We start from the raw sequence: 27254 nt of genomic DNA, 5'->3' as shown, positions 1-27254 counted from the left end.
TTTCCAATCTGGATTCCTTTTATTTCTTTTTCTTTTCTGATTGCTGTGGCTAAAACTTCCAAAACTATGTTGAAGCAGAGTCTATCTTTAAACCTGGCTGGCTGATTTTCATGCAGCCACAGAACTGGAAGTGCCCGGCATGGAGTAAGTGCTCAAAATTTTTTACAAAGTTCCCAGAAATTATAGCATAGCCTTGAAGGAAATGGGTCTTTGTTAGGGGTAGGAAAGAACCATCAGACTCACTGCCCCACACTGTCACTTCTTATTGTCTTTAACATATGCAGGGGAGAAGGAAAAGGCTAATTCTCAAAATGTAACTAAAATCATAGGGAAAATTAAGCATTGGGTTCCCAAAGCCATTAAATCTCATTTCCTGGGAGAAAGAGTAACTGTCTTTTCTGTCTCCTGAGCCTGTTTCATTTTCATGATTTCGTATATTGTCTCTTCAAGGTTAACTGACAGTGCATCTGATATCTAACGCACCAGATGATTAGTGTCTGTCTTCAGTTTCCTACAGAGTGGCTGTGCTTGAGACAGGTGTCCAGGGGAGATTGTGTGGGGATGCACTGGAGGGATCTGACCTTGGAGGTTGCATTTCAGATTCTCCTGACAGGTAGGGAAACAGTTCTAGGGGTCTTGTAGGCATAACTCTGTCCTTGCTCACTAAAAAGTTAACTAGAAGTTCAAGTCTTCCTTCCTTCCTGAGAGACAGTGTTTGTTGAAATACTGAGTGAAGGGACTTCCCTGCTGATCCAGTGGTGAAGACTCCCCACTTCCACTGCAGGGGGAAAAGGTTTGATCCCCGGTTGGGTAACTAAGATCCCATGTGCCACACAGTGCGGCCAAAAAAAACCCAAAAAAACAGTACCTGGAACAAATGAAAAGGGTATCCAGTGTTTTCAAAAAAGAGAAAAAAAGAAATACTGAGTGAATAAACAAGCAAACAGAAGCTATTAGCTGAAGCTAAGGAGAGAGCGAGGATATGACCCTCACTTTAGAAGAGGAATAGCCTTCTGTGGCCATCTGTACATAGGCCTGGAAGTAAACTACAGTGCCAAGGCCCAGAAAACCTGTTCTGAACTTTCCATTTGCCTGGATATGTAGATTGGTCAGTTCCTTTCATTGCCTGATAAATGAATAACAAGAATTCCTCTGCCTCATCTCACAATAACAAATAATGGTATTTGCTAAATAACAGCAATCTGACCTAATAATAGAGCTTCCAAGAAAGTCACCTGTGACTGCGCCACACCAGCCTCTGCACTGGCATTGTGGCAATAATGGATGACAATCCTTAGTCAAAACATATTTGGACATCCACTAAGACTACCACCAGAAAAAAAAAAAAAAAAAAAGATGACTACTATCAAAAAACACCAAAACAAGGGTTTCCCTGGTGTCTCAGGGGTAAATAACCCACCTGCCAATGCAGGAGACATGAATTTGATTCCTGATCCAGGAAGAGCCCACATGCTGCGAAGCAACTAGCCTGTGCACCACAACTATTGAGCCTGTACTGCAGAGCCAGGGAACCGCAGCTAATGAGCCCATGTGCTGCAACCACTGAAGCCCACATACCCTAGAACCCATGGTCTGCAACGAGAGAAGCCATCACAATGAGAAGCCCTTGCTCTGCAACTAGAGAAAAGCCTGTGCAGCAATGAAGACCCAGTGCAGCCAAAAGTAAATAAATTATAAAACCAAAAAAAGTGTTGGCAAGATACGGAGATACTGAAACCCTTGTGCACTGTTTGTGGGAACGTTAAATAGTGCACCTGCTATGGAAAATAGAATGGAGATTCCTCAAAAAAATTAAAAATAGAGTTACTGTATGAGCTAGGATTTCCACTTCTGGGTATATATTCCCAAAAATTGAAAGCAGGTGCTAGAAGAGCTATTTATATATTACATTCACAGCAGCAATTATTCACCATAGCCAAAATCTGGAACTGATCCAAGTGTCCACTGACAGAGGAATGGATAAACAAAATGTGGTGTATACATATAATGATATAGTATTTAGTCTTTAAAAGGTAGAAAATTTTTATACATGCTTCAACATGATTGAACCTGAACGGACATTATGGTACGTGAAATAAACCAACCACAAAAGGATAAATACTATATGATTCCACTTATGTGAGGTTCCTTGCAGCAGTCAGATTCATGAAGACAGGAATAAGAATGGTGGGTACCAGGGCTCGGGAGAGAGGGAATGGGGGATTAGTGTTTAAGTATAATGTTTAGTTGAAAATATTCTGGAGATGTGAATGTACTTAATGGTATGCTTTATTTTTTAACTACCAACAACATTCACGGGGGAAAGGGTGGCGCGACATGGAAGAGAAAATATAACTTGTTTTACGCTTTACTGGTGGACTGTGCTATTCTTTTCCCTCAGGGAAGCCAGAGTTTACAAGGGGAGACATTCAGGAGGCAATAGTAAAGGTTTGGTTTGTTTGTTTATGGACTGTGGCTTCAGTTGGTTATTAACAGGCTGCCTGTAACAGGGACTGAAGTCTGTTTTACAATGGTCGGGTAAACCTTGGCCTTTCCCAGAGGGATCCTGAGCTCTACTTCCGAGAGTTCTATGCTTCCAGCAAATGTTCATAGATTTAAATGGAACGATCTGAGTTACCCTCAGTTATTTGACTTGAGTCTTGAGCCAGCCCCTCCCCCATCCCCACCAAGGAATTAGGAATATGAATTTACTAATAACAAATACTTACATTCCGCTTACTGTTCCAGAGACTGTCCTAAAGCCTTTTAATATATCAACTCATTTAACCCTAAGAATCCTACGAATTCAGTAGTTGCCCATTTTACATAGGAGAAAACTGAAGCACAGAGCGGTAAAGCTATACACCTATTAAGTGGTGGACCTGAGGTTCAAACAGAAAAACCTTCTGGCCCAGCGCTCTTGCTCCTAGTTTTTAGGGCCCTGAAGTCCACGACTGGGACGTTAATGACCCTGAAGTGATCTCAAGGCCCTGAATGGAGAATGGAAATTGATGGTGAAGTTTTTCCTTGACTGAGAGCCTGCCTCCCTGCTCCAGCAGTTGCTGGGCTCCTGAGGTCTAACGGTGAAGCAAGGCGAAGGGGCTTGTGGGTTTAAGGTCAAAATTTTTGAAGCTGTGAAGTTTCCCTCCAATTCAGAAGCAGCCCCTTGCTGACGAATCAGCTGCCTAGCCCACAGGTTTTGCTGTCAGTGGAGTTTATAAATGACCAAGACAGGCGAAATGATGTATCATTAAGCTAACATTAAATAACACTGAGCCCTTCATAAATCTTTTTTCTCAGTCGTCCTAAGGCGCGACCCAAGACGAATCTGCAACTCCGGAGAGGCAACCAGGGGGCGGGACGAGCAGCGACCATTTTTGTTTTGCGGCCGTGCGCTCTCAGAGAATCTTGACAAACAGGACCTCACGGAGGAGGTGGGGCCTCTCCGCGGGCGGGGCGGAGCCTGGGGGACGTGATGATTCAAACGGACCAATGAGCTCCGCGCATCTGGCAGGAGCTGCCAATGACCGGTCGTGCTGGGGCGGAGCCCAGAGGCCCTAGTGGGTTCGGTAGTCCGGCGGCTTTGGCGCATTTTCGGCTGGTTTGATTCATCCATTTTGAAGAGACTGGGGAGCGGGGGGCTCGTCTGATTAAGGGGCCCTGAACCAGGGAGCGGCGGAGTCTGAGAAGCCAGCAGCTCGGGGCTCGGCGGCAGCGGCCTCCTCGGCCGAAGTTGGGGGGGGTGGGGCGCCGAGCGCGCGGGGTGGGGGGGGTCCTGGTCTTTGGCTCCTCGACTCGGTCCTGTTTCGACAGCGAACATGTCTCGGCCTGTCAGGTCAGTGCGGAGTCCGAGGCCTGGAACGGGCTGGAGGGGGCTGGGGTGAGTGGTGAGGGAGCGTGGTGGGGGGGGGGCCCGAGGCGCAGCGCCGGCCTTCTCCGCGCCGCGCGCGGCCTCCTCCCTTTCGGGCCCCGCGCGCGCCCCTGAGCGCGGGGGGCCTGGCTGGCGCGCGGGGCTGCGCGGGGGCGGCGGCTGCGCGCCCGAGCTCGGGCTCCTCCCCGCCCCGCGCCGCTGCAGGGCCTGGGGCCGCGTTGCCGCCTCCCCCACTCGCCGCACTGGGGCGGGCCGGAGGGGGAGGGGTGTGAAGTCGGCGCCCCCGCGCAGGCCCCACCTCCTCGGGGCCGGCCCCGCGGGCTTGGTGGCTTGGCCCGGCCTCGTTGGGGGTTGGGGCAGAGGCGCCGTGGAGCGCCTGCCCCGCGCGGCCCGCGTGGGGGTGGAGGGAGGCGGCCCGTTCTCTCCAGCGGACGGGGTTGCTCCCTGCCGGGCGGGAGGGGCCGCGCTGCTGCGGCGGCCCGCCTCCGTCCTCCAGGGTCTCCGCAGGGCCCCACCTCCCGGATCGGGGCCGGGCGTGGGCGGGACGCGTTCTTTTCCCCTCAGGCGGGAGGAAGAGTTCGGGGCTGGGCCCTGGCGCCGACTGCGGCCTCTGCCCCGCCTGGGGCTTTCTGAGCGGGGTAACCCCCCGCACCTCCCATCCCGAGTTCGCTCCCGGCCCCCGTCTAGAAATGCCCTTCCTCGGGGAATCGTCCCTGCTCTGAGAGGTGCGGGTCAACTTGCACAGCCCAAATCCCGAGTGCTCGTCCTTCCCGTTACCCGGCTCTCCTCTCACGTGGCCGAACACGTTCGGGTGTGTTTGTAATCTTTTCACCCCCCGAGTAACTTTAATAATAAACGGGCTAGGGTCGGGCAGCCGTTGGACTTCATTCTGAGACTGTCAACAAGTTTGCCGTTCCCCAGCGCCCGGTGGAATCGCCCTCTGCTGTCCTGGCTATTGTATGGAATGTGCCATTTATGGAGGGGTGTGGCTTAATCCAATCTGGTGCGGCCTTAAGAAGGAGCGCTGTTGCTAATAAATGTTATTTTTAACATAATGTCCTTGAGGCTGTCAATGTAAGGATTGGCTACTTGGCGTTGTGTTTTCTGGATAAACAGGTTTCGTTTTTAGGTATTTTAAGTTTCTTCCCCCTTCTCCATTCCAAGTTTTGTGAGAAACGGAAGTATTTTGACCTAGAGCTGTAAAGGGAGGTTTGGAACCCCGGAAAGGGTTTTTAAACGTTGCACACCGTTCTGTCTCCAGACTAGACTGCCCGCTCCAACTGGTGGTGGTCTGGGACTGCATACTCCTGCGATCCGGGTGGGCGTGAGGAGAGTGCTCACTGCCTACCTGACAGCCTTTCTGCTTAATTTCAACCCGCATCTCTGATGCCTTACCGTCGCCACCGGGAAGAGTTCTGCCTGCATTTTGGCACGGAGTCTGAATCGATATTTCAAATTATAGTATGCATACTTTTTTGCATAATAATTAACCGGTGTATCCGGTCAATTTTCGTAGAGTATTTTCTTTAGGATCAGAACAAACGACAATTATCATAATAAAGATTTATTTCACCTGGATTGGATCTTCTGTCTTCTGGAAGTAAATTACTGCGTGATGAAAATGGATTTATTTTTCTCTACCTTCTAACCGCAGTTCACTAGGTTTTGATGACTTTTCACTGTTGCAACTTAACTCCTCTGCCTGAGTTTGTGCCCCCAGATTTATATGTTGGGACAGGAACATCTTTTATCTCTTGAAAACTTGGATTTTTAAAAAATATCACCAGGTGGGAATAAATACATTAAGCACGTTCTAATGCGTTTTTTGGTAGGCATTGGGATTTGTGCACAGCTTTTTTCTTAGTATGTTAAAAGTAATTTTTTTAAGTGTTTTATTTGCCCCTAATTGAAGAATGAACTTAAATATATTGTAGACTTTTTTGAGTCACTTTCAAATTATTAATTTCAAACAGCTTGGTTTCTGATTATATATTTAGTGATGAAGCCTCTTTGTAACTGTCTTTTAAGTCTTTTACATACTCGATCAATAATAAAGCAGAAATAATTAAACTTGAGTTTGGTGGTTTGTTAAATTTGCAATAAAAAAAGTTCTGTCTTAGGGCAGTGCTTTTATTTCAAGGTGTAATTGAATCTGTTTAGGGAATGTAACCAAAAATTACAGATGTTGACCCAGTATCAGAATGATGAACTTCGTTTAAAAACAAACCAAAAACCAAAAAAAGCACGTGTTGGATAAGTGTCTTTGCAGCTTCTTTAGGGATATGTTTCTGTCCTTAGGCCTGTATATAATTTTGAGGGTTTTCTGGTTTATGTTTTTGACTATTTTAATGTTAACCTGAGCATTTAAAGGAGATTTAGAAATGTACTAATGGCTGCTTGACACCAGTTTCCGAATGAGTGGAATTGATCAGCTACGGCAGGATTTTCCACAGATGTGTGTGCCACACATATCTAAGTAGTTTTGTTCAGGCTATATTGCTCTCTTCACCTTTTATAATATATGACTCACATATAATGAGAGCTCAAATATTTTAGGTCTTGGATTCAAGTTTATAGCATAAAATTACAGTCTTAGAGCCAGAAAGAAATTTAGGCAAATTCATCTTGCAAGTGACTTTATGTGGGGACCTGGACAAGTGAAGTGCCTTGCGTCATCCGCTAATACATGCCAATATTGGGCCTAGAACCTAGATTTCTTAATTTCCAGCCCTGCTTACCCTCATCCTCCCCCTTTCCACATAAATGTTCTACCTTCTACCAGATAAGAATTGATGTTACTTGACTGTATGACACTTTGAACTTTTGTTTTTATGACTCTTATCCTTTGGGGTAGGGACTAAAAATGCTACTACTTGTAAAAGATGAAACAGAAAGCTCAGAGATTTACTGACTTGCCCGGACTAGAAAGTGGGTTTTTTGAAATTCGGCTTGGTGTATTCTCCAGAGATCCTTTCTTATTGAAAATACTCCCAAGTCACTCAGATCAATCTATTTCTCCTTTCTTCATCTTGTAAGTGTACTTGATATCATGCCTCTTTTTGTTTAGTACTTGAGATTGCAAAGAACCTTTAACATTGAAAGTTAGATGTGAAAGCATAGGCTCTTACATACTGATAAAACTATTTTGGGTCTTGTTTATACTTTTGTTGAGAATTAACAGCTTTTCCAAGATTTCAAATTGCTTTATTTTCAAAGAGAATTTTGTTTGGAATGTGTCTGGGTTTCTTTTTTTTTTTTTTTTTTTAAAAAGACACTCTCTTACCGGGAAATCAGTTTCAAAATGGCCTGTTAAAGGGAAAAACTTAGAAACCTGAAAATTTTCGATAGTTTGGATTTTGATACCAAGTATACACCGTGCTAAGTCTACTGTGACTCTAGCTGGCCAAGCTCCTCTGTCCAAGGGATTCTCCAGGCAAGAATACAGGAGTAGGCAGCCATTCCCTTCTCCAGGGGATCTTCCCTACCCAGGCATCAAACCGGAATCTCTTAACGTCTCCTGCTGCATTGCCAAGCTGGTTCTTTACCACTAGCGTCACCTGGAAAGCCCCCAGGTAGACACAGGAAGATACTTAAAAATGTCATATACTAATAAATGTGGTTTTAGATGAGCCTGGTTCCTTGTATCTCATCTTATTCTCTATGTCCAGGATGTGTGTGTGTGCATGTGAAAGAAGTGTGATTTTTATTAACCTTGAATCTGTACATTGTTACTTACATGTCACTTTCCTCTAAAAAGACAAACTCTTTGTAGACTTTACCTTCCAAAATATCTCACATAACTTGCAAAGCCTGGATAATGGAGGGGTTAATTTTGTAACAACACTTAAATACTCAACATTTCCCAACATACATATATTTAATGTGAAAACTAGAGTAAGACAACACTGGGAATTCCCTGGTGGTCTAGTGCTTAGGACTTGATGCTTTAACTGCGATGGCCCAGGTTTGATCCCTATTTGGGAACTTATGATCCTCCTGCAAGCTGTATGGCACAGCCAAAAAAAAAAAAAGTTTTAAGTTTGATTTTAGAGAAATTAAATAAACATTTAAAATAAATAAACATTTACTAAGTATAAATACAGAATCACGTACTCCACTAGAGGATTTCACTTTATCTTGTGTTATCCTTATCACCCTGTAATAGAACATTTTTTAAAATAACAGATGACAAAATAAGTTACAATAGTATGTTACTCAATGTCACAGAACTATCAAACAGAGCCAGTATTTGAACTGAGATTTTCTGAGTACAATGCTGGCATTCATTCTGTGGTACCACTCTTTCCTTCCTGGTGTTTGGCATGAAGATGGGCAAATGCTACTTTATTTAGTCATCTTTAATGGTGAGTGCATTCTCTATGCACCGGTGGTTAAGATTTATATAGAAAATAGTTGAGGGGAAATATATGGCCAAAATGTTTTAAATAGCGATCTGTGTTTTTTTCCAACTCAATCTTTAACTTTCAGAGATAAGTTAATTAAAAGCATTTGTTAAAAAAACAACTAGAAAGAACTTCAGCTTAATCCAATACCATCTGTTTGAAGTGATAACTTTGAAGTCAAGGAGCTAAGGTGTAGAAATAGTAAAGGTGGATTTAGGCTTTATGAGTCTTACTTATTTAAGTCTCTTCCAGATTTGAATTGTTTGATTACACACCAAATGTATTACAGGTCCACAATCCTTAGTTTGAAACTACTGGGGGGACTATATGTGTTTGAGAGAGCAGTATTTTGAAAACTTTTAAGCAGGTAACAAGATTTAAAAAAAGTAAAAGGGTTCCTATACTGAATATATAATGTACTATCACCAGTCTGGGGTAGTGCTCCTATAATGAAACACATTAATCTCTGGTAAAACCTAGGAATTTTCACACTAAAATTCTAAAAATCCTCTCGTTTGCCCCTCATATATTTACCACCATATACATTATGAAAAAACTTGGTTTTCAGAACTTTTTGTATTTCCAAATCATAGATGAGAGAATGGGCCTTTTAACAGTGCAGTTCCTTTCTCAACCTTTAATTTTAGAAAAAATAAAAATCTTGAAACAACTCTTTAAGCAAAGTATATATATTATCCCTATTTTGTATGTGAGATAGCTGAAACTTAGATAATTACATAATTGGCCCAGGTGACCTAACCGTTAAGAGGAAGCAGGAATTCCAATAGAAACTGGCCAGTCCAAAGCCAGTGTGAGCGTTTCTGTGAGTCACTGCCTCGGGGCATTACTCACGTGGTAGCAGCACACTTTGCCATCTTTGGAGGCGTTTAGTTCATAGCAGGACTTCGGTGGACACGACCAACTTTAGAGTAAGCTGGGGAGGGTGTGAATGGAGAAAAGGAGAGTCGGGGGCAAGAGTAAGAGAACATGCGAAGAGGTTCATTAAAGGAAAAGAACACTTGAATGCAGAGGAAAACTTACTGAAGTAGTGTGAGGCTTTTGCGGGAAGAAAATAGCATGGCTCTAAGTGAATACAGTTCATAAGTCGGCATTTTTCCCTGACCAAGATAAGTGAATGGATTCCAAAACCACCCAAAGGACACCACAGGAAATTAATGGGCTCGTTTTACGTATACACATAGATGCAAGAATGCCAAACATAGCTAACTGAAGCTAGTATGTATTAAAAATATCAAGTAGAATATGTCCCAGAAACAAAATGTAGAATCTTTCACTGATTTCATCATATTATTAAACAACCAAAGGAGAAAGACCATAGCATTTGAAAAGGTTCAGCACCAATTATAAAACTCATTAGTATACTACAATTAGGAAATTAAGATTAATAAATTGGAGTTGATTTAACTTGACAAGTTATAAATTAAGGTAAGTGGTTGACTTTTAGTGATTGAAATCATTTAGCAATACAACTCATTAGTAAGGAGAAAGTAATTTGGAATAAAGAAAGGGAGATTGGTTTTATTTATGTTTTTGGTCTGTTTTCCCCAGAAATATAAAAAACAAGGCCACTGTTCTGTGTAGCTCTGGGATACCAACCCAGTTAACATCCACATTACAGTCCATGTGAATGGTGCCTCTCTGGAGTTGAGAGTTAATGATAGGCAGTCACATAGAGTTTGCAAACTTGAGTCACTTGAACTTAATGAAGTTGTTGAGTATCCTGTGAAGTGTTACTTCTGTTTGCCTTTTTAAATTCTTAGCTGCAAAGGGAAATAAACATACTGTTCTGGATTATGAAGAAGTGGCTTCTTGGATTGTTGAGTCTAGAAATAGAGACTGCAGTGTTGTAGACAGAGAAAACATTTGATCTAGCACATGACAACTTGATCAAACTGGGGCATCCCTTTGTTTTGTCTCAAAAAATGTATTCCTATCTAGGTTCTAGAAAGTAGAACTGATGTTACAGAATTGCATTGCCATATTTTTAAAATAACTAGTATCTAAATAGTCAGAGGTGTTTGAAAAACTTTAGGTTGCCAGAGTGTTTCAACTGGCTATATTTTCAGGTGCTTCTTAGTATCTTTTGAACTGTGCACCTGTACAGTTACCTGCAAAGCAAGGTGATCTTCAGGAAGATTTCATCTGTCCAGATAAAATGACCCAGAAAGTGAATTTCTTAAACTAAAACTTAGCTCCACTGAGAAGTAAAAATCCAGCCATCTATTCATTGGGCAGAGATAACAGACTTTCTTCCAGAGAAGCTACAACTGGAAAGATCTATAATAGTTTATAATAATGAATAAATGTAAACTAGAATACTCTTCTGACTACTGCTCTCCCACTGAGTTCTCTAAAATCAGACCATCAGACTCTGCTGCTTGAGGCTGCATCATTAGAGGGAGACATCACACTCGGCAGGAAAAGCTGTCCTTGAAGCCTCAAATAAGGACTTCTTGGGCACAAAATTCACATCTACCTTAACTTCTTTGCCAAGAAATAGGACCCAAGGTCCACTTCACAGTCTAAACCTGATGAAGACCCGTTTTCACATAGTCCTACTGTGCTTTGAGCCCATCAAGACACTGATTCATTTAAATTTCACCTAAATTGTACCCTTCCCCAAATCCTTTTCAGTTTTCCTGTTGGGTTAGATGCTCCACAGTTCTGATGTTCCATCATCTTTATGAGTCAGTAAATCTGACTTTCTTAGGCTACACATTTGTCCCTGATAGTTATTAAGACAACTGGAAGAGTCCGCTGAAGTTTCCAAGACTTTGCTGCAGACAGGACTCTGCTTGGTAATGTGCTCACCTGAGACCCCTTTAATCTCAGCTGCTTGAGGTTTACTCTTCCTGATTGCATAGTTTTTGCAGTAAACGTACGTTTGGAAATGTTTTCCTATATGGAGGAACTGAATTTATTTTGGGAGTAAGGAGTGCCATGTAATAGTTCATATTTATTCACCTGAACTGAAATACTAGCAAGTTGATAAAAGGTTTAGGAGGGAATTGTAATAACTATCTAATATATATCTGGCTCATCATTCACAATGCCTTTATTCTCGTGCAGAAGTTAGAAATTTACTATTCCCATTTGGAGAACTGAGAACTCTTTACTTGATTTTTAAATTTTTATTTAAAATTTTTTGGTTTCTTGTATCTTGTGAATGGTTTTGAATTCTATTTAATTGTAAAAAGCAGAATGATATGCAGTTAAATCAACATTTCTTAGTCAAAAGGAACATGAAGCTCAAAGATAAGCAATTGTGAGAAATTACCCTGAATTGAATTTATGTATCTCAGCTTCTATGAACTAATTTTCCTACATCCTGAGAAAATTTGGCACATGAATAATCTTGAGAGTTAGGAAAATAGAGGTAAAATGTCCTAAGTTTTAAGGGGAGAGTGGATAGTAATTGGTGATAAGCAGAAATTTTCATATTTAGCCTTGGAGGGAAGAGTGGAAACTCACTTCAATTTTAAGGGCTGCTCTGTGGAAGAAAGTTGAGAGTTAGACCATGGCAATACCAGGAGCTAGACAATTGGAGCGTGGACTTCAGAGGCAGATCTCACGGCACTGGAAACTTCCATTATGGAGTTTTCTTAGAATTAGTAGCCTTGGGAGATCATGGAGGTCCTCAGTCAAGCCCTTACAGTATATCCATTACTAGGATAACGTGTTTGGGGTAAGACTGGGCCAGCTGTCAGGCCCAGTAGTTCCAGTACCTGGTGGCTTATCACCCTTCCCCCGACCCCCACAGGCCACTAACCTTGGATAGGCTTTATGAGTGCTTAAGGTTAAAAAAGTGATTTTCGTGAAAAGATGAATTAAAGTAGGAAAAAATGTTGTACTTTTGTGGCCACAGATTATAACTGTTTCTTGTAAAAGTGAAACTGCTTTGGAAATCAGTATATTCTAAAGCAGTGGCTCTCAAGACATTTTCTATGGGGTTCCTGTAAGGAATAGGTTTGACATTGCAGTTTTGTTACATGTAAGAATACAAACACAGAGACAAGCTTCAGGAACTTGCCAGTTATTTAGGTGCAGTTTTCTCTAATATTTTCTATTTGCTGCTTTTTCTTTTAAAGAGCTAGTTACAGGGAATTCCCTGGCGGTCCAGTAGTTAAGGCTCAGTGCTCTCACCCCCTGGTCGGGGAGACTAAGATCCCCCACCTGTGTGGCAAAAAAAAAAAAATGCTAGTTACACATCAGTAAGGGCTTCACTTTGGAACAACGGACTGGTTCCAAATTGGGAAAGGAGTACATCAAGGCTGTATATTGTCACCCTGCTTATTTAACTTGTATGCACAGTACATCATGCGAAGTGCCGGACTGGATGAAGCACAATCTGGAATCAAGATCGTTGGGAGAAATAGCAATAATCTCAGATATGCAGATGACACCACCCTTATGGCAGAAAGCAGAGGAACTAAAGAGCCTCTTGATGAAAGAGGAGAGTGAAAAAGTTGGCTTAAAACTCAACATTCAGAAAACTAAGATCATGGCATCCTGTCCCATCACTTCATGGCAAATAGATGGGGAAACAATGAAAACAGTGACAGACTTTATTTTCTTGGGCTCCAAAATCACTCCAGATGGTGACTGCAGCCATGAAATTAAGACATTTGTTCCTTGGGAGAAAAGTTATGACAAGCCTAGATAGCATATTAAAAAGCAGAGACATTACTTGGCCAACAGAGGTCCATTTACTCAAAGCTATGGTTTTTCCGGTAGTCGTGTGGATGTGAAAGTTGGACTATAAAGAAAGCTGAGTGCCAAGGAATTGATGCTTTTAAACTGTGGTGTTGGAGAAGACTCTTGAGAGTTCCTTGGACTGCAAGGAGATCAAACCAGTCAATCTTAAAGGAAATCAGTCCTGAATGTTCATTGGAAGGACTGATGCTGAAGCTTCAATACTTTGGCCACCTGATGTGAAGAACTGACTCATTGGAAAAGACCCTGATGCTGGGAGAGACAAGATGGAAGGAGAAGGAGATGACAGGATGAGTTGGTTGGATGGCATCACTGACTCGATGAACATAAATTTGAGCAAGCTCCAGGAGTTGGTGATGGACAGGGAGGCCCGGCATGCTGCGGTGCTTGGGGTTGCAGAGAGACACGACTGAGCTGCTGAACTAACTGACTGAATGGCTTCCCAGGTGGCTCAGTGGGTAAAGAACCTGCGTACAATGCAGGAGACACAGTTGTGGGTTTGATCCTTGGGTCAGGGAGATCCCCTGGAGGAGGGCATGGCAACCCACTCTGGTATTCTTGTCTGGAGACTCCCATGGACACAGGAATCTGGCAGGCTACGGTCCACAGAGTCGAAAAGAGTTGGACCCGCCCGACTGAAGTGATTGAGTACACTCACAGGCACACATCCCTAAATTGGCCTCAGGAGCCAATAACAGGTTGTGACTGGCAGACCGAAAAACATCGTTCTAGAAATTTACCACTTACATGATTAGTGAAAAGAGCTATGTTAGCTGTTTCTCAAAACTCAGATAAACTAAATTCTAGAAAATTAGCTAGGTATTTCTTCCCTGCATTGACCAGAGCAGTGTGATTTCTTCAGGGTTACAAATGGAAGGACAGTCTGCTTGAGTGAGCTAAACAGTGTAAGTTCTTTATAAGTTCTGTCTGGTTTTCCTTGAGAAAATGATTTTGTGCTCTTTCAGTAGTATAAAGCTTAAGGTGTCAACAATTAAATGTGTGTTTCTATTTTAAAGTTCTGCTTCCTTGCCTGGAATTTGATGTGAACATTTGTTACAGATTAGCATCAGATTTTGTGGCTTTACTTGTTTTCTCATCTGTAAGGTTAAGAGGGTTAGTAGATCATCTCAAAGGTGTGGTCATTTTCATCTCTGAAATACTGTTCATTCCGTGATAGCTCAGTTGGTAAAGAATCCGCCTGCAATGTGGGAGACCTGGGTTCAACCCCTGGGTTTGGAAGAGTCCCTGGAGAAGGGAATGGCTACTCACTCCAGTATTCTGGCCTGAAGAATTCCATGGGGTCGCAAAGAGTCGGGCACGACTGAGTGACTTTCACTTCACTTGATCTTTAGAATGTTATTCAAATATTATTGACTTGGTCTTAGATAGTTGCTGATATAAGAAAGAAAATATATTTTGGGGGTAGAATTACTACTGTTTAGTAGAAGGAAGTTGATGATCAAGAGAGAGGAAGAAAAAAAAATCCTATTGCTTGAGTTAGCCATTTTTGGTGCCAAAAATAGATCTTTTCTTGTTCTTTGTGTAGCTTCCAACTTTGCCTTTCAGTTTTGCATTTTGCTGCTGCTGAGTCGCTCCAGTCGGGTCCGACTGTGCGACCCCGTAGACGGCAGCCCACCAGGCTCCCCCGTCCCTGGGATGCTCCAGGCAAGAACACTGGAGTGGGCTGCCATTGCCTTCTCCAGTGCATGAAAGTGAAAAGCGCAAGTGAAGTCGCTCAGTCATGTCCGACTCCTAGCGACCCGGTGGACCGCAAGCCCACCAGGCTCCTCCATCCATGGGATTTTCCAGGCAAGAGTACTGGAGCTTTGCACTTTATACCAATGCAAAAGTGAGGACTTATCTCAAAGCCCTCTGGTGGTCATCCAAGAATTGGTTCATGTGCAACCAAGTTACCTTTAGAATCTAAATATAGTGATTATATCAGCTTTTAAAATAAGAGCAGGCACATAATTGAAGTTTTTGTGTTCCTATAGTTTCTATTTTAAACATTTGTTTTCCTTACTGGGTTACAGTTCTGTTTTCTAGTATAAATTTTTAGACTTATTTAGATAGAACTCCATGTGATTTGAGTGATAGAAATTGATGGAACTTGAATGGTGGATTTAAAATAGCTAGGATTGCTACTTTCTCTGGCCTAAATGGTAACTGGAAACTTTATCATAGAGTTGGAAATAATGTTAAAATACCTATTTTGACATTGCATTTTAGTGAAATGAACAACAAACTCTTGAACACAATCTTTCTAAATAATACTAGAACCAGACACAATGTTTTTAAGAGGAGTGATTTAATCATGCTGTTCAGATAAATAGTTCAAGAGTGTTGTATAATCAGGTGGGTTCAAGATTGCAGTGGTATTCTGGATGGAACAGGTTAGTGGTTACAAGAAATAATGGCTACTGTTTATTGGATAATTGTGTGCCTGGCACTCACGGCATCCTTGAGAGACAGCTGTTGTTATTTGTCTTACAGGTGAGAAAACTGAAGTTCAAAGAGGGGAAGTAGCTGGGAGACCCAGGATTTAAACCCAATTTAAAATCCATGTTTAACTTTTATGCTATATTGAAACTTTTAAATTTAATTTATTTTAATTGGAGGATCATTGCTTTACAATGTCTGTATTGGAAATTTTGTATTGTCCTCCCAGTTTGAGTTTTTGATGTTCGTTTTACACTGAAGAATTGGTTTTGGCATTTGATAGTTGCTCCAGCAGTTAAGACTCCGTGCTTTCAGTGGCATCATAACATGTTTGTAGTTTTCCTGTGTTGAAAACTAGGATAGAAAAAAATATATTGGTAAGAAATATGGGACTTCCTTGGTGGTCCAAGGACCTTGGTGGTCTTTGTTGCCAAAGCAGGAGGCTAGATCAAGGAACTAAGTAAGATCCCACATGCCATGCAGCATGGCTAAAAAGAGGAAAATGTACTAAATAATTTTTTGGCTGTGCCAGGCGACTTGCAAGGTCTTAGTTTCTTGACCGAGTATTAAACCCTGGACCACTTCAGTGAAAGTACCAAGTCCTAAGCACTGGACTGCCAGGAAATTCACCTTTCAAATCTCTTAAATCTAAAATACAGTTTTTTAGTTTGGAGAAAACTGAATTTTCTTTTGTTGTTAAGAGCAGTGGGATTGAAAGTCTGATAGGTTAAAACCTCCAGTGGCACATACATCCTCCCTTCTGTTGCCCTTTCTCACCCTAATCCTTTGGAGAGGCCAAATCCATTCACTCATCAAACCTGCCTTGAATCTGATGTTCTAAGTGAAGGAGGGATTCCTCTGTCCTCAAGAAGTTCACGTTTAAAAGGGGAGACAGGCATTAGTGGTTTATGTAGTATCAGTAAGGGATTAAAGGTGTTAAGAGGTGACGTTGTAGCTGATATGAATGAGACTGATAACGAACGAAAGCATTCTAAGCAAGGAAGCTGCAGGACCAGGTGGTTTAAAAAAAAAAAAAAGAAACCTGATTCTTGGTTGCCTTCTGGTGTTGATTGTTAAGTGGCAAGAAATGAGTTCCAAAAAGACTTAAGGAGCTGCTGCTGCTAAGTCGCTTCAGTCGTGTCCGACTCTGTGCGATCCCATAGACGGCAGCCCACAAGGCTCCCCCATCCCTGTGATTCTCCAGGCAAGAACACTGGAGTGGATTGCCATTTCCTTCTCCAATTCATGAAAGTGAAAAGTGAAAGTGAAGCCACTCAATCGTGTCCGACTCTTAGCGACCCCATAGACTGCAGCCTGCCAGGCTCCTCCATCCATGGGATTTTCCAGGCAAGAGTACTGGAGTGGGTTGCCATTGCCTTCTCCAGACTTTAAAGAGATTGGATAATTAACCTTTAGAGTATTTTCTAGAATTAGATTTCTAACAGAGCTCTTAAAATTTGGCCCTAAGAGCAAAAAGTTCAGAAAATATTTGGGTGCCTACCTTTTACCTGTTCTGTAGCACCAGTGGGGACATAAGACATAACTGTTACCTTCAAAGAGCTCAAATTAGTGAAGAAAACAAATGGCACAGCAGTATGTGTTAAGCTGTGTGATGCCCAAAAGGATCATTGACTATTTGAATTTGACAGTCATGTTTTTCATTAAACTTTGGTAATTGTGTTTAATTTTATAGAGCAGCTCTTTAGATCTTTCTAGCAACTTAGGTCATCAGTTCCAACAGCTGAGGAACTGGGGCCCAGAGAGTAAGTGATTGGCCTGAAGTTCTAGAACCAGAACCTGGAATTCCTCTTGGCAGATTCTGTATTTATCACTACATAATTCCTTTGTAAAGAGTGTTTCTAGGGATACGCTAGAGAAGTGTAACTATCATTAGCAAGCAGTTAGAAAGTTCTTTATATTGAACCCATACTTAATCTGACCACCAAATGTAATGTGTTTTCCCTTTTGCAAGTTAAAAAAAAAATCCCAGTTTATTCAGTTGTTCTACATATGAAGAAGGAAGAAGGAGGAGAAGAAAATGTCTACCCACTGCAGTATTCTTGCCTGGAGAATCCCCATGGACAGAGAAGCCTGGTGGGCTACAGTCCATGGGGTTGCAGAGAGTCAGACACAACTTAATGATTTAAGAACCACAGTGATCCTTTTCCATTATGATTACTTGCCTTTATACAGTATCATAGGATATGTCTATCGATCCCTGGAAATTGTACCGCATTTTAGCTGCAATTCCACCAGCGTGGATAACCTAAAATTATTACGCCTGCAGTTTCAGAATCTGCACATAATTATTAGAAGTTGAGGTTTGAAACTCCCTCTCCTGGGTCCTTTCCCTCTGCTTCAGTGTCCCATTTTCTTTGATACTAAGTAATGCAGAAAATGGTCGTCTTTGCATTGGGTTCCTAATGTTGTTTTTCATGGTGTCTGTCATTAAAAATCACTATTTTGCTAGAACATGAATATTTACTAGCTCCCCAATAGTTTTTTTTTAATTGTGGTAAAGTAGCATATTTACCATCTTAACTTTTTTCCCTGATTCTTTTATATCATTTTATTCATCTGCTTTCGGCTGTGCTGCATCTTCGTTGCTGCGAGTGGGGGCTGCTCGCTAGCTGGGATGCTCGGGCTTCTCTGCGGTGGCTTCTCTGGCTGCAGATCCCAGGCTGTAGGGCTCCCAGGCTTCAGAAATGGTGTACACCGGCCGATAATTGTGGCGCACAGACTTAGTTGCGCTGCCACATGTAGGATTTTCCTGCATCAGGGATTGAACCCGGCCTCCTGATTTAAAGGCGGATTCTGTACCACTGAGCCACTGAGAAAGCCCCATCTTAACCATTTTTAAACGTACGGTTCAGTCGTTAAATACATTCACATTTTTGCGCATTCAGTCTCTAGAACTCTTATAAAACTGAAACGATACATACCATTGACCTCTCCACCTTCCTCTACCCCACCCCTGGCAGCCACCATTCTACTTTTTGTCTCTCTGCATTTGACTAGGTAACTCATGTAAGTGGAATTAATAGTCATGTTTTTTAAATTGACTTTCCTAATAGAATGGTATCTTTAATATATAAACTCAGTTTCTTAAAACATAGTTACAATATATTTTATGATTTTGCATCGTGACTCATTGAGGCAATAAAGTCAGAAGATAATTCATTATTGGTAGACTAAAGAAAAACAATGCGAAATTCCTTATGAGTCCTTTTTCTCTCTTAAATCAAGTGTGTGTCCACAGGGCTTCCCTGGGGGCTCAGTGGTAAAAACCCTGCCTGCCAGCCCAGGAGGCATGCGTCTGATTCCTCGTCTGGGAAGGCCCCACATGGCGCAGAGTAGCTAAGCGCGGGGGCTGCAGCTCATGAGCCTGTAGCTCTCAAGCCCGGAGGTCCTAGTGCCGGTGCGCCATAACATGAAGCCCCCACTTACCCCAGGTGGAGGAAAACCTGTGCACAACGGAGACCCAGAACAGCTTGAAAAAATGCGGCCGCACCCTCTTGCGCATCTAAGCCCCGAGCATGTGTTCAGACTTCACTCCTACTCTACCAGTTTTGCATGTTATATAGACATTGCACCTGCACTCTAATTCTGACTGCCCTGGTTTTCCTTTTAAACGGTGTCGTAATCTATTGTTGTGCTGTTATTTAGTCACTAAGTTGTGTCCCACTCTTTGCTACCCCATAGATTATAGCCCACCAGGCTCCTCTGTCCATGGGATTTCCTAGGCAAGAATACTGGAGTGGGTTGCCATTTCCTTCTCCAGGGGATCTTCCCCACCCAGGGATCGAACCCCTGTCTCCTGCATTAGGTGGATTCTTTACCACTGAGCAACCTGGGAAGCGTCTTAATCTATAAAACCAGGAATAGTCCTCAGCTTAGGTTTAAGTGCAGTTGGTGGTATGTTTCTCTTAGTTCTTTCAATTCATTTGTTCAATTTCCCCTTAGTTACAGTGCATCTAAGGTTCTTCAAAATGCCAGGCTGTTTGGATACTAACATGGAAGCTCTTATATCTCTCTTAAGGCAGAAATTTTAAACTTCTGAGTTTAGAATATGAAGTAGAAAAATAGGAATTAAATTTGTTTGAGATATTAAAGATGCTTTACCTAGGAAGAAATACTTTTTAAAGTACTTTTAAGTAGGGCTTCCCTGGTGGCTCAGAGGTTAAAGCATCTGCCTGCAATGCGGGAGACCTGGGTCCGGCCCCTGGGTCGGGAAGATCCCCTGGAGAAGGAAATGGCAACCCACTCCAGTATTCTTGCCTGGAGAATCCCATGGACAGTGGAGCCTGGTGGGCTACAGTCCACGGGGTCGCAAAGAGTCGGACAGGACTGAGCGACTTCACACACACACACACACACACACACACACACAGTACTTAAAGCTGAGCGCCGAAGAATCGATGCTTTTGAACTGTGATGTTGGAGAAGACTCTTGAGAGTCCCTTGAACTGCAGTCAATCCTAAAGGAAATCAGTCCTGAATATTCACTGAAAGGACTGATGCTGAAGCTGAAACTCCAATACTTTGGCAACCAGATGCAAAGAACTGACTTGTTGGAAAAGACCCCAATGCTGGGAAAGACTGAAGTCAGGAGGAGAAGGGGATGACAGAGGATGAGATGGTTGGATGGCATCACTGACTCAATGGACATGAGTTCGAGCAAGCTCTGAGAGTTGGTGATGGATAGGGAAGACTGGCCTGCTGCAGTCCATGGGGTCGCAAAGAGTCAGACACAACTGAGCGACTGAACTGAAAGGACTTAAAAATCACTGAGCCAAGCAGATACATAAACTTGTTCCTTCAATAAATGCTCTTTAGGGGAGCTTCCTGGTGGTGTAATGGGTAGGACTCCGTCCAGGCTTTCACTGCTGTGGGATGGGAGCAGAGATCTGCATGCTGTCAGGTGTGGTCCCAAATGCTCTCTAATAAAGAGCATCTTTATATGTCTGTTTGGCTGTGCCATGTCTTAACTGCAGCATAGGGAATCTAGCTCCCTGACCAGGAACTGAACCTGAGTTCCCTGCATTGGGAGCACTGATTCTTAACTGCTGGACCACCAGGGATGTCCCCAAGAACAGCTTTTGAATGAATCAGTTTCTTCCATTCCCTTCTGTGTAAAGCTTAACTTACAGTCACCATAGTTTGTATATTATAATTGACTGTATTATATTTAAAAGCTAAGATACTTTGCCGTGAAAAAAAAATTAGTAGTAACCTTATTTATCAGGAAAATGTGAATAAAATAACATTTACAGTTTTGGTTTGTGTGCATATGGTATCAGACTCTGTATATAAAGAATATATGGTACTGTGGCTCATTTCTCTATTTTATGTACTCCTGGGAGCTTGTTTTGTTGGAAAGGATGATATTTGAGCTATCCCTGAGATGAGCACTGTAAGAATTGTCATTTGAAATACTTTTGTTTTAAGCTATGCTTTCCTATAACACAATGTGACATTCTTTTGGCTGAGGTGACAGCTTTTTGAAAAATAAATTTCAGAGAGCTAGTTCTAATTCTGTTTATGAAATAGAAATGTGTGTTCTAATATCTTAGAAAAGTCCTATATTTTTATGATCTTGCTTAGAGTCTTTTCTTTTTACAGAAATAGGAAGGTCGTTGATTATTCACAATTTCAGGAATCCGATGATGCTGGTAAGTTTTATGATTTCAGTAAGTAGTAAATTGAACTGATTAGTGGAAGAATACCCAGCTTATTTACACTTTTTTTATTCTTTTGAAATAATTTTTAATTTTTAGACTATTTTGACATATATAAATTACATCAGTCTGTGTCACTCAAAACAAATGTTGAACCTGCATGGATTTTAATTTTTCCTTAGTAAATCATTGATAATAAACACTTCAATAATTTTTTTTCTTATCTAGTTTTGGAGTCTAAAGTTTAAATGTTCAATAATTCTTATACATTGTTTATCAGTTAATATATATCCTGTTATAATCATGACAAAACTCATACCTTGTAATAGGGAGCGTGTATGTATTTTGCATGATGAAGTAAGATGAGAGGTTTTGTGAAACACCTTTGATTTGTGAACTAACTATAGAGAGGCTAGGGTATTGTAAATCTTAGCCATGAAAGGTTTCTTTAGAATATGTCCTTACTCTCATTTTCAAGATGTGTTTACTGTTCTTTTTTTCTTTATTTTTTTAATCTAATTTTACTTTATAAAGATACTATATGCTTTGGGGAAATGTGGGAAATACAGCAATGTATAAAGAAGAATAAAAAAAGAACATAACCCAACTTCCCAGAGGCAATACTTGCTAAATGTTTTTGTTTACTCATTTAATCCTTAGCTCAGTCCTGTTAAAATGGGGTTATAAGTATTGTTATTTCCATTTTACCGATAAGGAAACTGAGACAAATATTATTCAAGGTCCCTTAGCCCTCAAGTAACCTTTTTGTTTAAAAAGGCTTTGGTCTTTTTTTTCCTTTTAAAAATATAGCTGACATCTTTCTGTAGAATTTTGGATTCTGTGCCTCTCCCAGCTGCCGCTACTTAGCTTTCTTGTGTTATGAAAAGTTTATGCTTGTTAGTGGTTGTATGGTATTCCATAATTTATAATTATTCAACCATTTAATAATTGCTGAAGCTTCACACTGTTCTCGATCCTCACGATTATATATAATGGTCTAGTGAACAGGTTTGGAAATGGTCACTCTTGAAGGTTTTATGGCACTTTTTAAATTGAGGGTGTTTTCAAGTGTCAGAGTGTGCTATATATAATACTTTAGCTTAAAAGTAATTTGCTTGATAACAGTAATTGTGTTAGGATTGTAGAATTGTGGGTTCTTTACATTCTAAAATGCTTATAATATAACCATGTTACTATAATAGTAAAAATAAATAAATACAAAGATGTGGAAACATTTAAAGGCTTTAACAAATTAAAAGGGTTAAATATAAAATAAGAGATATTTGTGAGTATATTAAAGTATACACATAAGGACTAGAAAGCAATAGGCAAAAATAAAAATGACTGAGTCAAGGTGGAACTAGAGTAGAAAAGAATTTTTTTTGTAATGAAAGAAAATTATTTAGGAAATTCTGCCTTCTTAGCTGTTAAACAGCTTGAGAGAATTATCTCAGTAAATACTGTGGTATTTTTGATATGTAAAAATCATAATATAGTTCATCGAATTGGAAAATTTTTATCTTCATAAATAAATTTTATCTTCATAATCTGTTTAGATGAAGATTATGGAAGAGATTCAGGCCCTCCAGCTAAGAAAATCCGATCATCTCCCCGAGAAGCTAAAAATAAGAGGCGATCTGGAAAGAATTCACAGGAAGATAGGTAAGAGGCATTGCTAATCCGTTTCTGCCCACACTGCCACCACTCTAAGATGGGGGTGGTCTCTGATCTCTAAACTGGTGGACTCTTGAGTTACTTTGGGAAAGTGCTCTTGGTGTTGTTTTTGTGTATTTCATATTATCAAAGCATGAAGTGCTTTGATTCTAGAGGTTAGCCTCTTTAAGGTCATGGAGGCTTGCTCAGACTCAACCTGGAGTCTCAAGTGAGCTCTGGGAATGACGGAATGATTTTGTTGCTACTGCAAACCTCTGAACAAAGGCAGAAAGATTGTTTAAGTATGTACTGATAATTTGTTGCCCAAAGATACTATTGGCATTTTCACTGTAGAAAGAGCAAAGAATAAGTGACCTTTCCTATTCAGAAAATCACTGGCACAAATCACTGACAGAACTATAGCTAAAGCTTATAGAATCTTAAGTTGCATTGCCTGCTGAGTATTATATAATCAATCCTATTTTGTTTAAATAATTTAATCATTTTGAGCTGTTCCCTTTCCCTTCGTTTTATAAATGAGTTCAGATGAGTTATATTTTTAACTGTAATTGCCTCAGAAGACCAAGGAACAGTAGCTTTCATCTCTGCTCTTACAGGCATACATGTAAGCTCTCAAATTCAGTGTAGTATAACTATACCAAGACCTTCTTGATGGTGGTGGTAATGATAGTTACCATTTAAGATTATTATGTGCCAGTATCTATTATGTGCTAATTTATAATCATTATCATTTAATTCTTACAAAACCTTTATTAGGGTAAGTAACATTAACTCAGAGGACTCAGTGATTTATCTAAGGACTGGCAAATGAACCAACAGGTTTTGAAACCATGTCTACTGGACTCCAAAATCCATTTTTTTAGCCATTAGACTACACCACTTCCAAACAATACTATTAAGTATGAGCATTTCAAAGAAATGAAATGATAATTCTCATTAGTTCTTCTAAGATATTTATTTTTGAGCACTAAAATCAGTATAACAAAGCCCTGAGTAGAAGTCTTTCATTCTGAATTCACAGAAAGCTAAATTTAATACATTCACCTGCATTTTCTGTTTGCTTGAGTCACTAACCTCTAATATTTTATTTCCTGGAGAATTTCAGAAATGTGGAAAATTTTTTAGGAAAAATAAGGTAAAATTTTACTGTAGGAAGATAACTCTTCCATAGTTTCATTAATATATCTCTCTAATCCAGGTTTAAAAAAATTTTTTTTTTTGATGTGAACTATTTTTAAAGTCTTTATTGAATTTGTTACAGTATTGCTTCTGTTTCATGTTTGGGTGTGTGTTTTTTTTTTTTTTTTTTTTTTGGTCACAAGGCTTCCACACCCCATGCATTGGAATGCGAGGTCCTAACCATTGGGCTCTCAGGGAAGTCCATACTCCAGTTTCATACAGCAGTCCGACTTAAAACTGTCTTTTATTATATTTATTTTATTGTATTTTCCCTAGGAATGAGCATCTTATTGCCTATCATGTCTCATCAATATAATTGATATCTAGACTACATTTTTCATTGTTGCAATCATTTGGTTTTATTACTCTCTATGTGTCCAAAAATGGTTGAAATACAGTTTTTGTTGCCATTTGTATTGTCTCATATGTTTATTCCCTCAGACCAGTATTATGTTGATTTTTCTGTTGGTGTCTACTTAAAAGTTTAGCTATTACTTTAAAGGGGCTCAAGGATTAATGGTCTCTATAAACTCAACAGTAAGATAGAGAAAATGATTTCATTCTTCATCATTTAATAGACTTGTGAATTAAATGCTTATTTTGCATAAAATATTTAGATAGAACAGTCACAATTTTCAAAATTACAGTATATTTAGATCAAATTGCTTAGTAAAGAAATGTGTTTGGGTTTTTCCTTTGCTTAGGAATCTTGGGGCTCAATAGTTCGTAATTTGAGTGTGATCTAGATTATGGGAATACCAAAAGATTTACCGAATCTGCTGTTGAAAAACAGAAGGCTATGAAGACAATTTTATGTATGGTTTTTTGGTTGTTGTTTGTCAGAATTTCTCATGGAATCAAAATTTTAGCACTGAAGAGTACCAAGTGAATTGCCTAAGATACAGCTAATTAATTTATGACAAAGACAGAACACTAGACACCAGATTTCTAAGTTAAAATTTGTGAGGATATAAAATGTGCATCTTTGTGACATAAAAAAATTTTTTATAAAATTTTCCATTTAACTTTGAAACTCTTTAACTTCTACCCTGCAGTGACCTTTGGCTTGCTTTATTTTCTCCATGATGTAAGGCAGGCCTATGTGTTGAGATTTCTGATGTGCAGCATGCTGGACTCCTAAATATTAATATTAGGAGATAATTTATTTTCATTTTGCTTTAGATAAATTTCTGGGCACCTTGTAATAATTATAAAGGTATTTGCTGCATCTATATTTGGTGCTATCCACTAATTTGCCTGCTTTACCATCATTGATACATAACATGGTTTATTTTCATTATATTCACACTCTGTCTCTGACAATGAAGTTTTTTTCTTATTAAATGTTCTTGTGAACCAGGGCTTATGCATAGGTGAAAAGATTTAGCCTGTGTTGAGATATCTTTGTTTTTTTCCTTTGGGTCTTCAAAGGAAGCAATATTTTCCAAAAGTGGATAAAATTGTTCTTAGTCACCAGTATCTCTATGTATTAGGGAAATAATGGAAGCAGTTTCACTCCTCAGCATCTGAATTATTTTATGCATAACAGAGCTTTTCTTTAGCATTCTTCTCCAGTCAGATTTCTAGAGATTTATGTTCACTTGGATTTTAACCTAAGACTTTTAAACTTTTCCCTCTTCTTCTTATAGTGAGGACTCAGAAGAAAAAGATGTGAAGACTAAGAAGGATGATTCTCATTCAGCAGGTAGTAAACAATTTTTAATGTAGTAGCTATAATTCTATTTACATATTTATTTATTGGGCATTTTAATAAGTGGTTTCATAGTATTGCCAGGCTCTGTGGTAAATGCCACGTTACAAACTGAGTGTTTCCATCTCCAAAGAGCTGACATGATTCTTAGTCCTGCTGGCTTATTACTGTTTCCTGTGAAAGCTTTTTTTTTTTTTAGCATACTTATGTCCATCCCATCCCAGGACTTCTGATTCAGTAAGTCTAGGCGGGATGTTGGGGCTTTGTTTTTTAAAAGTATTTACAGATTATTCTCATGCATAATTGAAATTGTGCATAATCAAAATTGAAAACCACTTACATGAACAAATAAAAGATATCAAACTATATAGAATATATATAATACTAAGTGAAATCAAGGTATAAAATACAGGAAGTGATGACTCTGGGTTGAAAAGCAAACAGTGATTAGTTTTAGTCTGACTTTTTAGCTGGGAAGAGGTCCTTTGAAACAGTAGCCACAGAGAAAGCTTTTTTGTAAGAGTTTTAACTTAAAAGAATCAATTAAAGAGACTCTGACTAGATTAACTGTTAAATCCTGATTATTTGTTGTTGGTATTTATTTTTTAAAGTTTAACTCGTTCAAGAATTGAGAGTTCTACCTTGCTCCCAAACATGTTAGTTTCGGTCTACGTTCCCATGGTATTTAGGTAATATGTAAAGTGTAGACAAAGTTCCACTGAATTCGCCCTGCTGAGCTATTTTTTTCTAATCATTTAGTTAATTTGTTTATCTTGGGCTGTGCTGCGTCTTCGCCGCTGCGCAGGCTTTTCTCTCGTTGCGGCGGGCTGGCCCTAGGCACACTGGCCTCAGTAGTTGCGGCCCCCGGGCTCTGGAGCTCAGGCTCAAGAGTTGTGGTGCAGGGGCTCAGCTGCTCTCCAGCACGTGGGATCTTCCCGGATCGGGGATCAAACCCGTGTCCCCGTATTGGCGGATGGATTTTTCTCCACTGAGTCATCAGGCGAGCACTCCACTGAGCGGTTTTGCTTTCACGTGTTCAAGTCTGCTAAATGATTGTCTGAAGAGAAATTGTGTTAACTTTTCGCACTATCTAGTAATGTTGTGATAATGTAACATACACTTTTATTCAGTTACCTTGTAAACCCTAATTTGACTCTCTTGTGTTTGTAAGCATTTGAGCACTTCAAGATGAATAACTCTGTACTAATGTTAAGCATACCTCCTACCAAGTGGGTTTAATTTTGAGTCTGCCAAAATCAGCTCTGTTCTTGTGTCTGTTGTCTTCAGGTGAAGTTTTTGGTAGTGAAAGTGATGGCTTGAACACTGTCCGTAACAAGGCTCATAAGACTCTAGTGTTTCCAAAAGAGTAACAGCTAAACCTTGACAGAATAAGGGAGCCTCAAAGTCCAGGAGCAGGGCTATAGGTGAAACTGATATAAATATAACTTGGTCTACAGACAGTAGGCTGGCATCCTGCCCTTTAAGTCAGATTTATGTACGACCACAACTATTTGCTGAAAAGTTTTTAATTAATAAACTATAGTATATGAGAGTAATTTTTTATT

At 40.3% G+C, this 27254-nt stretch overlaps 1 protein-coding gene across 2 annotated transcripts in view; it reads left to right on the top strand.

Moving 5' to 3' along the window:
* Positions 3550-27254, top strand: part of NUCKS1 (nuclear casein kinase and cyclin dependent kinase substrate 1) — a 32259-nt gene continuing 8554 nt past the window's right edge. The window contains exons 1-4 of one of the 2 annotated variants that reach the window (XM_018060064.1): positions 3550-3835; positions 21070-21119; positions 22682-22787; positions 25628-25683. In XM_018060064.1, the coding sequence (XP_017915553.1) occupies positions 3819-3835; positions 21070-21119; positions 22682-22787; positions 25628-25683 (229 nt within the window). In that variant the 5' untranslated portion in view covers positions 3550-3818. The remainder of the gene's footprint in view (positions 3836-21069; positions 21120-22681; positions 22788-25627; positions 25684-27254) is intronic. The other variant, XM_018060062.1, reaches the window with a different exon arrangement.

Source organism: Capra hircus, chromosome 16 (genome assembly GCF_001704415.2).
Source record: "Capra hircus breed San Clemente chromosome 16, ASM170441v1, whole genome shotgun sequence".
In the NCBI taxonomy this organism is placed as follows: Eukaryota; Metazoa; Chordata; class Mammalia; order Artiodactyla; family Bovidae; genus Capra; species Capra hircus.
The sequence above is the reverse complement of the archived record's forward strand: the minus strand, read 5'-3'. Positions and strand labels throughout refer to the sequence as shown.